Consider the following 10,689-nt stretch of genomic DNA (forward strand, 5'->3'; position numbering starts at 1 on the left):
GACGTACAACATCCGACGTGAGGTTGAGTATAAATTGATGGAGTCAAATTACTGCAAGTACCATGGGAAGTGTAAGTATTTCAACAACGGGTGCACATGGTTGATTCGTATAAGTCTCTAGCAGCACAGAGGTATTTGGGAGGTAAAACAGTACAATGAACTGCATATATGTCTGGCTACTTCTATATCTAGTGATCACAGAAGGCTCAATTATCATGTGATCTCGGCATTCATACTCCCTATGATCGGGGCCAATGCAGCCATTTTGATAAAGGTACTTCAGAATGCGATAGAGTCCCATTTTGATTTCAGACCGACTTACATGAGAGTTTGGATGGCTAAGTAGAAGGTCGTGGTTCATATTTACGGCGAGTGGGAGGAGTTGTATAATGAGTTTCCACCAACACTCGTTTGGACTTTCCCTCCGTGTATCGGGGCGTTCAGACATTGCAAGTCCCTGGTTAGTATAGATGGGACGCACCTGTACGGGAAGTACGGTGGGACACTGCTAGTTGCCATTGCCCAAGACAGAAACTTTAACATCATTTCTATCGCATTTGTACTTGTGGAGGGTGAGAATGCCGAGTCCTTGTCGTTCTTCTTATCCCACCTTCGACAGCATGTCACGCCTCAACCTGGCATTCTTGTTATTTCGGATTGGCACAACGGGATCAAGGCTGCATTAGAGGCTCCTGATGGTGGTTGGCTTCCATCCAATGCGTACAAGGTATTTTGTATCCGACATGTTGCGGCGAACTTCTCCCTAAGTTTTAAGGGCAAGGATGAACGGAGTTTTCTGGTAAATGATGCTTATGCTGCTTATGTATAGCTCTTGCCAACTTAACCACATTCTTGTTGACTACACGGCATAGGCACCTATATAACCAAGATAGATCGGTAGATCCCCAACTATAACTGCCCATGTCCTTCAACCTCGCCATGTACGGAAGCCACCTGATATGCATACGAGTACCAGACTTGTCGCCAAAGAGCTGCATCGCTAGTAGCATCGTAATGTACGCTCTGGCATACCTCCAGACAGTCTTCTCGTCTGCCCCCTCTGCATCCATGTGCACTTCACGATGAAATTGTCAATCCAGTCAGGTGGCGGCATCACACCCAACAGCTCCTGAAACCATGCCCAGGCCGGTCGTCCTCCCACGATATGCGTCTCGTAGTCTGTCAAACAACCACTGACATAGTGACCATCGATCGGGAGCCATAGCTGGTAGGCCACATCCTGTAACATAACTGTGCACTCACCGAATGGCTGATGAAATGTATGAGTCTTCGGACACCATCTCTCCACAAATGCACTTACTAACGGTTCATCCAACTTGAACCAGTGATCATTGAGTCTCGCGAGATAGGCCAGCACAGCCATCTGGACATATGGCATGATCCTATCACCTAACGGCATACCGTGCTACCTCCTCATACTCGATATACAGCAATGGGGCTCCATGAATGATATGTAAAAATTAAATTTACGTAACAACTATCGACAAGTATACCGGGTCGTATCAAGTAATAAAACTCACAGGAGTGAGGTCGATCCCACGAGGATTAAAGGATTAAGAAATTAATAGTAAGTTGATTATTCTAGTTAGACAAACATAGTTAAATGATGAGCAACAAGAAATATAAATGACTAAAAATTAAAGGAAAGCAATAAAGTGCAAGGAAAGTAAATGGCAAGAATATAAAGTGCTGGAAAATTAAAGAACAAGAAAGGTAAAGTACGGAAAAGTAAAGTGCAAGAAAGAAAAGTACAAGAAAGTAAATAACTAGAAGGTAAATGTCAAAAATTAAAGATAAAAAATATAAGGGATTAGAGATGTTGATTCCTCTTGAATCAATGGGTCTCACTTCCTTCTCAATCATATGAAGAAGATCTATGACAGATTGTAATTAATTGAATTCTAATCTCTTGGCAACTCAATTTCCCTTAATACAATCAATCGCTAATCTCTTGATCTAATTGTTCATAAGAAGGGGTGAAACTCAATTTCTAATTCACAAGCCACACAACCCTTAGGATCTCAATTCAAAGAGGTTATATGTCACGTACCAACTAAGAATGTTATTATCAAAAGAGTTATGAGGGAGAAGCCTTAAAGTTAATCCTATGATCCCTTTCTCAAGGCTCACATAGAGATTCAAGTAGATCCAACCCCCTCTCAGTAGTGATTGGATCTATGAAGCACAAAAGCTTTGCCTTAGCTACAACAAGCGGATTGAGAAGAAGAAGAATTTCATTAATTCATTGGGATCATAACAAAGCTCCTTTCCCATATGAAAATTAAAGATTCATAACTAAAATTTACAATGTGGGTATGGAAGAAAATGAAGGAGAAGAAGTGTGTGAAGAGAGAGTCCGAAGACCCCTCCCAGGATGGCGTGTGCCAGGGGGTGTGTGTGTGTGATCCGGATCCCCCTCAATCTAGAATTCCTAATTCTATGAAACTAAGGCCTATATAAAGGCTTCTCTTAAATTACAAACTTAAATGAAATTGAAAACAAATTACAATGAAATGATATTAAACTATTCTAGATGCTTCTTGTGGCCTTGATTATGCGGAATTAGTGGGCCTAGCTTGCTTGAAGTTGAACAAAAAACCATGCTTCAGGGTCCGTTGGTGTGTTGGGCGCTTCCTTAGGCGCTTGAATGAGAGCGTGCTGGCGAGCGTGATGTGCTCCAGGAGAGCGCTATGCTCTTTTGCAAGCGTGCATGATAATATGAGAGTGAGCGCCGGCGTATATGTCGCCCACGCGTACGCGTGACCCAAGATTTTGGCGCTCTTCCAACGAGCGCTGCAATGAGCGTGGAAACGAGCGTGGGCCATTTCTCCTTATCACGCGTACGCGTACACGTGACCCTTGGTTTTGGCGCTCCCTAGCGAACTTGAACAAGAGCGTTGCAACGAGCGCTATGTCATGGAACTCTTTGGTGAGAGCGATGCAACGAGCATGGCACTGTCAGCCTTGTCACGCGTACGCGTCGCCCTTATTGAAGGCGCTCCTTGGTGAGCGCTGCAACGAGCACTGAAGGCGAGCGCTGTGAGGTTTGGGCGCTTGTTCGTGAGCTTTGGAGTCAAGCGCTAATCCTTCCTATCACGCGTACGCGTCGCCCACGCATACGCGTGACCCTTGTTTTTTGCTCTCTTTTGTGAGCGTGAAAGTGAGCGTTGGAAGCGAGCGTAGGGACTCCCAGGGCAGCGCCACGTTTCCTTGTGAGCGCCACAATTCGAGCGCCATTTTTGGTCAAGTTGCTTCTTTTAGCTTTCGTGCTTATTTTGTGCTTTTTACTTCAATTTTCTGCAACGTAAATTAAATCAAAGAGATGAAAGTAATCTATGATTTAAGCACGAAAACGTTTAGTAATTAAGCATGATTACTTGAATTTTAGTATAAAAAAGCATAGGAAAATACAATATGATGCGCAGTCATCTATGAAGTAAAAAAAATACTATTACAATCACACAATTTCACCAAAAAAAAAAAAAAACAAATTTATCCGAAATAATTTTTCTTTATTGTCTTCTTACTTTGACCATACATCGAAATCCTCGTAATTCCTTATCAAACATCCAATTTTTTAATTTGTATACTCTAACACTCTACCATCCTTCTAGCTAATTCTGTTATCTCTCATCGAGAGTATCAGATCTTATCCATTATAATATTCACCTTCTAATAAGTTTTATTTTACATAAATCACTTCTAACACATTGTGATCACTAACTGAAACCTTTAACTACTGCTACAAATTTATACCTTCTAATTATGTTAATAAACAAGATCTAACCGATTTAGCTCTACCTAACACATGGCATTTTTTTAACACGACATAAAAAGTCATTTTAAGTTTTATTGTAGTAATCTCAGCGTACACACTACCAACGACATGTGCGATTCCATCTAAACGGTAGATCCAATTCGGATCGTCTGCCATTATACTTGGCAACGTTGCTTCTTTGAATTTGGTGGAGCTGTGGTTGGTAAAATGTAATTTGAATGAAGTGGATTCGAATTATATAGAAAAAGGCTATATGTAAATTAAACTAGGCTAGGTAGATTTAGTGTGAGGAGAGCTTCTTATATAAATCGAATTAGGAAGGCTAGATTTATCATGGATTAAATCCAACCCACCTATTTAGATTTACTATATACACAAAATTATGGACTAATTTGAATTACCATGTGTTTTGAAACAGTATGCTAAATTATTCTCCTAATTTGATTCGAATTATATGGATTTTACCCAAGCCTAATAACTTTAAACTACCTAATTCGATTTAGTGCATTTCTAAATCGAAATATGCTAGTTCGATTTATATAAAAAGAGACTTTGGATGATCCACAAATTGTTTATTTTGGGTGGGTGATATAAGTATTTTGCCCTTATTTATAAACAAAAATCAAAACAATACTGAATACAGTGAAGCAAAAAGGTTTGGATGCTTCGTGGAATCATGTGTAGTGTTGGAAAATGCATGGTGCACGCAAAGGTGGTATTTGTAGTTGCTTTGCAAGTGTCGTTTTCTTCTTTTAGCGCGTGTCACCAATGTCCACGTAATGAGTAATTCCTTGTAAAATAATCGACCAATTAAGTTTACCATGGCTGATTGGTACGGTGTGAAGCAATTAATTAGTTCTCAGCTCTCGCGAGTTTCAAGCTAAAGCTCTCAGTTCAGGTAATTCTTGTTTCTTTGAAATTTCATTTTATAAGATATTTCATCTTGTAATTCCTAAGCTGTGATCGACACACATTATGCATAGAGAAAAACCATATTCACTCAGTTAATTTCTAGATATAATAATAATTAGTGCAATTGCATGCTTGGATGATGTTGTTGTTACTAGTTTTCTTTCAAATTTGATGAATTGTATATATTTAGTTCAATTTGTTGTCGAATGATACAACTTAAACTTGCATGTTTGTATATTATGATTATTATTATGTAGGATGGAATTGGAGGAACCAGAAGATGATGAGTGGAATTGGAAAAATAGTAGTACTAATAATAAATACTACTTGTCTGAAGATGATGATGGCGACGGGAATAACCATAACAGTAACGGTGGAAAGTGGGGTTGGGTTTTGAACCTTGGAAAGAAGGTGTTAGTGGCTGGTTTGGTGGCAACTTCCGCCCCACTTGTTGTTCCACCACTTTTTGTTGCTTCTGCAATTGGCGTTGTTGCTTCTGTGCCGTATGCATTTTTCTTGGCAAGCCGTGTTTGTACCCAGACACTGATGAGTAGGTTGCTTCCTATTCCTTATCATCATGAATATCATGTGCTTCTTGATGAAGATGAGGAACAGCTTGGAAAGGATGGTGTTGAAAATGGGATTAAGAATTATGAGAAATCTGTGATATCATCAAATGGTGGGAATGAACAAGGGGTTGTGAAGGATGATGAGTCGCGTTCACTAGATGCTCGCTGTAATATCTCTAAGGAAGGTGATCAAGAAATAGAAGAGGAGAATTCGGCAGAGAGAATGCTTGATGATGACGAGGTTATAGGAGATGAAATTGACGATGGAATTGTGATGGAAGAAGAGTTGAGTGGGGAAAGTAATGGGGAGCAACCAATGACAGCAGGGCATGGAGTTGTGATAACAATTGAGGGTATTGATGAGAATGAGGTTGATGATAATGATGTTGTTGAAGAATTCAAGGCACCCTTTGATGTTACAAGCATTTTCGTAGAGGAATTCGGGGATAAGGCCATAGAGGGTGACATAGATGAAGAAGAGTTGAGGAGGGAAACTAAGGAGTTGTTGGAAGAAATTAGAAATGAAGGTAGAATGGATGATAATGGAGGAGAATACGTAAATGGAATCCATGGAGGTACTAATGAGAACAAGGAAGAAATTGATTCAGTTGAATATTCTGCAGTAGCACATAACACGCACAGTTGTAATACTATGGAGGAGATTAAAGTAGCTGTAATAGGAAAGGAAGAACTAGATAAAAGACTCTGTGAGCAAAAGATTCCACCAATAAATACTGAAGACAAGGATAATGTCTACAACTGTGTGGAATCAAATGATCCTATCAGAGATGTGTTAGAAGCCGGAGAGGTCGACAGTGCAAGTGTCTTGCAGAAGCGTTTCCATGAAAATTCTGAACTACTAAGTGGAACTAGTTTCCAACATGAAACTCATCCAGCTGAACCAGTTAGAGATTTGGTGATGGATCAGGATTACAATATTTCACTAGCTGATGAATCGTCCAAGGTTATAGGCAGAAACATTGTTTTGGATTTGAATGATGATGAGGAACCAGACCAAGTGCTAGACGGGTCTACTGTATCTCAAGGGGTGAAATTAGATGACAACATTTCTGCTTCTGTAATTCAAGAACCTCAGTTACATAAGTATGATGAAATTTTGGATTCAACAGATGCAGGTTCTGACGAAGTTTCAGCTGAAAAAGGGTTTGATTCGTCTGATCAGAAAATAATATATCCTGGCGCAGACACATGTACAATTGAATTGCATGAAGGTTAGGCCTTAAATTTGTATGCCACTTCCATTTTGTATACTATTCTTAAGTCCTCACATAATATCTGAAATTAATTAATTTGTGTTTGCAGAATGTTCAGTTGCAATGGTTAATGGTCACACAGCTCTTATAGAGGTGACTAATTCCTCGGTAGAGAAAGAACGAGAAAAAGAGGGTAGGCCATCTGAAATCTTCTCCCGAAAAGATGCGATGCACCCTTCTGATGAGGTCTGGGCTTTTTATATGTGCACTTTTTATACCTTGGCCATCTTCATCCCTCGTTTATTATATGGTTCATAACTAGTTCAGTTGGATTTATAATGTTCCTTTATAAGTTCTAAAGGCGTTATAATTTGGCTAATGAACCAAAGCTTGTGTTTACATGTTGTTGGGCGTTATTACATTGACTATCATGATTATGTCCCTGGAATTTAAACCATTTATCTGTAAATTGCTTTTAATAATTCACTCTCAAATTTTCTTAGGGTTCTCTATCCCCAGCTACAAAAGAACCTTTCGTCTAATCCACTCTTGTGAAACGGTCCTATTTTGAACACGTTCGAACCACCTCAGAAGGCCATTGCCCAATCTAAATGTCCTAATTTTGATCTCTTATTTTCTCAATTTCTTGAATATGGTTGTATTTCTTCAACAATGAGGCTAATTTATTCTAGATCATTTTGCAGGTTACGTTCAATGAAGAGAGCATGTGGAAACAAATCAGTGTCATAAGGAAGATAATAGGATATGAAGGTTCAAAACAAAAATCATTCATAGATGAATTAAAGGCTCTCTACATCTTCACTGGAGTTGAATTCCCTGCTTTTCTCAAGGAGAATCCCTATGATCCCGCTGAAATTAATAAAAAACTCCACTTTCTCATGTCCATAGTTGGAATCAAGTCAAATGCAGATTAAAATGTGACCTATGTATTAGTATTAGTATATGGTTTTCTTCGGTATCTAATGGGTGTACTTTTCCTTTTGTGGACTTGGTTCATGTTATTTTATACTAATGTATAAGTAATATGGTCGTGAGAGTTGTAAAGCATGTTACATAAATATAAAATTTAGCCATAAATGAAGAATCCTCGTTAATATAATGTTTTCTTAGTATTCCATGTTCTTTATGTGTGGTTTTTCTTCTTTCTCCCATTTTCCGTTTTGGTCATGACTCGAGCATTTTTAAGCAGATTGTAATGTGCCTTAACCATAAGTTTAAGATTTCATGGTTGCATGGTTCTCTGATTACAGAGCTTAGCCTAAATTGTGAATGCTATATTCATGACATCTTCAAAAGATAACACTGTACAAAAGTGCTTTTAAACCATAATTAGTTAGCATTAGGTTCACTATTCACTATTATATTCACACCGAAATCTTGCAAGGTGGACCGAAACAAATCAGGTTACACGCATAATGTTTTAACTAAAGTGGTTAATTTATTTGTCTATTTAATCATAAGTTAATTTGGGTTTGTTAAATAGTTAGTTTATTTGTCTGTTTAAGTAAATATGGGGGTTTGAATTTTACTTTGTGGATATAACAACTTATTAGTTAGCAATAAATTTTTAAATAAAATTTTGATCCGTGACGGATTAATTTTTAATGTACCGGACTGGAACAAAAAAAAAATGCATGATGCATCTAATATATGAGTGGGGAAGTCAAAATTCAGTAATTCATAATATCTTCATAAGGTAACGTTATTAGGAGGAGCCCTTCTTCCAACTTTGACCTCTTACCATCAATTTTGTTCACATTATAAACCCTTCAAAGGATATAATTAAGATTGCAAATCTGAACCTTTTGTTATAAAATTACTAGTATAAATTTTATTTCAAATAAATATTTTTCTTCGTCAATTAAGAAACACAGAATCGCTTAATATGTAATTGTTTATACCATGTAAAGCTCACATGCTGACTACATATTTTTCTAAAATGAATATAAAAAATGAAGCAATTTCATTTTTTCTTTTTTCCCTCAAATTAGGGAGTTATATGGCCTCAATTAATTCGTAAACGTAGTCTATAAAGGATTATGGAAGTCAAAATGTAAATTCCATATTAAGCTTTCTAGAGCATTAAATTCATGAATTACATATTACCTAAAAAACAAATTCATGAATCACGTATATACATATACCAGTCAATTTCTCTCATTTTAAGCCTTTTGGAATGTTTGATTTTTCAAAACAAATAATTAGATATGCACAATTATATATCTCTAAAAAAACGAGTAAATCACTATAATGATCTTGAGATTCACGCGATTACTCAATGTAATTTTCGATATCTCAATTTCACTATTCTAGTTCCCCAGATAGAACTCTGGACACCATAATAGTCCCTAAGCATTATTCTGACGATGAGTCAGCTATAGCAGCACTAGCATAGCGTCAGTTTGCCATGCTAGAGCATCTTTTTCTTCTTCAACCTCTTCTTCTTCTCCTTTCCACTCTTCCTTCCCTTCCGCACGAAAGCTACTTCTTCTTCTTCCTCCTTCCCTCCCTCTCGCACCAAAATCCCACAATAGCAACCTCCACAACTTCTGCTTTTGCTGTTCTTCCTTCCCTTTTCCACCAAAGCTGCTTCTTCTTCTCCCTCCTTCTCTCCCTCCCGCACCGAAGCCTCACGACAGCAGCTTTCACGACTTCTTCTTCTTGCCTTCTGCACCAAAGCTCCATGGCAATAGTCTCCACAACTCATGCTTCTTCTTCTTCATCCTTCCCTTTCGCGTATACAAATCTTGTTCCTTCGACACCACCACATGCACCTTGTTCTTGCTAGCCTTTCCCATTGCCCACGAATATTGCTCTCCTCTCATCACATCAACCGCCCCGATCATCACCATCTTTCTCTCGAAAGCCTGAACATCCTTCCTCCTGATGAAGTTTAGCACCGACACCAGCCACAACCACTTCTTCTCCGGCACGCTCCTCTGAAACGCCTTCCTGAAGTTGGACACACCATTCTTCAGCTTCTTCCTCACGTACCCTCCAATCAGTGCCAAGAACTAAACTCCAATAGTAGTAGTGACGCCAGAGCTAAGTGGCCCGTAGAAGGAAAAACCAAATTAGGTCCAATGTGGCAAAGTGATACCACGTTAATGCTACGATAACTGACTCATCGTCAAAAAATACTCGGGGCTACTATGGTGCCCAGAGCTCAATCTAGAGGACTACAATAGTGAAATTAGAATTTCGAAGACCTTATTGGGTGATCGCGTGAATCTTAAGGACTAATATGAGATTCACTCCTAAAGAATGGATTTAAAAAAGAAAACAGAATGTTTTAAGTTTATTTTTTTAGGTATAAACAAAATAGGGAAAATTTGTTTAGTATGGAAGATGATTGTGTGTAGTTTGTAACCCTCTACCACACAGAGCTTTACGCTTAAGTTCGTAAATCAGAGGTGGTGAGGTATTACGACTTCTAAAAGTAAAAATATGTATATAGATATATATGAAGAGAAGCTTAACAAGGAGCCTTGAAGAAAGGTTGAACAATACAAAACCCAAAAGTCGCCTCACACTTGAACGGTTAGGCGTAGAAGAAACAGATAATAGTGTATGAAAAGGATAATATACATACGAATATAGAGTTCCAAAGATACATATAGCAAGCTCCAGACTCGACCTACAAGTTATACAAGTGGAGAATATGTACATATCTATATACTAAGTACAAACTACAGCTCCCCAAAATAAATCTTCGCTTGTATAAGAGTCTCCAGCAATGCTTAGTGAGGTGCCTCACCTCCTGTATCTGAAAAACAACAGAATATATATGAAATGAGAACTGGGGTTCTTAGTATGGTAAAGGTGCCCATATAGATAATAAATAATATCCGGAAAAGCTAGAGGCATTCCAAAATCTTCAACAACCTATATCAAATCCTAAAATTCTCATTAAACCAAATATAGGTGACTATATATAAGGATTCTAATCTAACTCTTTACTTTCCGTTCTCTGCAAACCTCCAAATCATCAAGTAGAAACAACCCTCAGCATCTCCTCCACCAGTATAAGGGTTCTCTCAGTAACAAACACAAACAAAACAAACAAGAAAAACACAAATATGGAAACAGAAACATCAATTAGATCATGTAGTAGTTAATTACAGTTAAGTAAATAGGCAAGCCAAAGCAAATGCATACTCAAACAAAACATACA

General features: G+C 38.2%; 1 protein-coding gene across 1 annotated transcript; it reads left to right on the forward strand.

Moving 5' to 3' along the window:
- Nucleotides 1–4,434: 4,434 nt before the first annotated feature.
- LOC112711021 (uncharacterized) lies at nucleotides 4,435–7,627 on the forward strand. The gene is made up of 4 exons (XM_025763549.3): nucleotides 4,435–4,697; nucleotides 4,969–6,512; nucleotides 6,604–6,740; nucleotides 7,199–7,627. Exons 2-4 carry the CDS (start codon nucleotides 4,970–4,972, stop codon nucleotides 7,427–7,429), a joined length of 1,911 nt encoding a protein of 636 aa, XP_025619334.1. The 5' UTR covers nucleotides 4,435–4,697; nucleotide 4,969; the 3' UTR covers nucleotides 7,430–7,627.
- Nucleotides 7,628–10,689: the final 3,062 nt, after the last annotated feature.

The sequence above is a fragment of the Arachis hypogaea genome, chromosome 9 (genome assembly GCF_003086295.3).
Source record: "Arachis hypogaea cultivar Tifrunner chromosome 9, arahy.Tifrunner.gnm2.J5K5, whole genome shotgun sequence".
Taxonomy (NCBI): Eukaryota; Viridiplantae; Streptophyta; class Magnoliopsida; order Fabales; family Fabaceae; genus Arachis; species Arachis hypogaea.

Bases quoted from the DNA above. Each gene is read 5' to 3' on its own strand.
- LOC112711021 (XM_025763549.3), top strand. From the start codon at position 4,970: ATGGAATTGGAGGAACCAGAAGATGATGAGTGGAATTGGAAAAATAGT. The intron at 6,513-6,603 runs GTTAGGCCTTAA...TTGTGTTTGCAG, and splicing joins TACAATTGAATTGCATGAAG to AATGTTCAGTTGCAATGGTT. The intron at 6,741-7,198 runs GTCTGGGCTTTT...ATCATTTTGCAG, and splicing joins CGATGCACCCTTCTGATGAG to GTTACGTTCAATGAAGAGAG.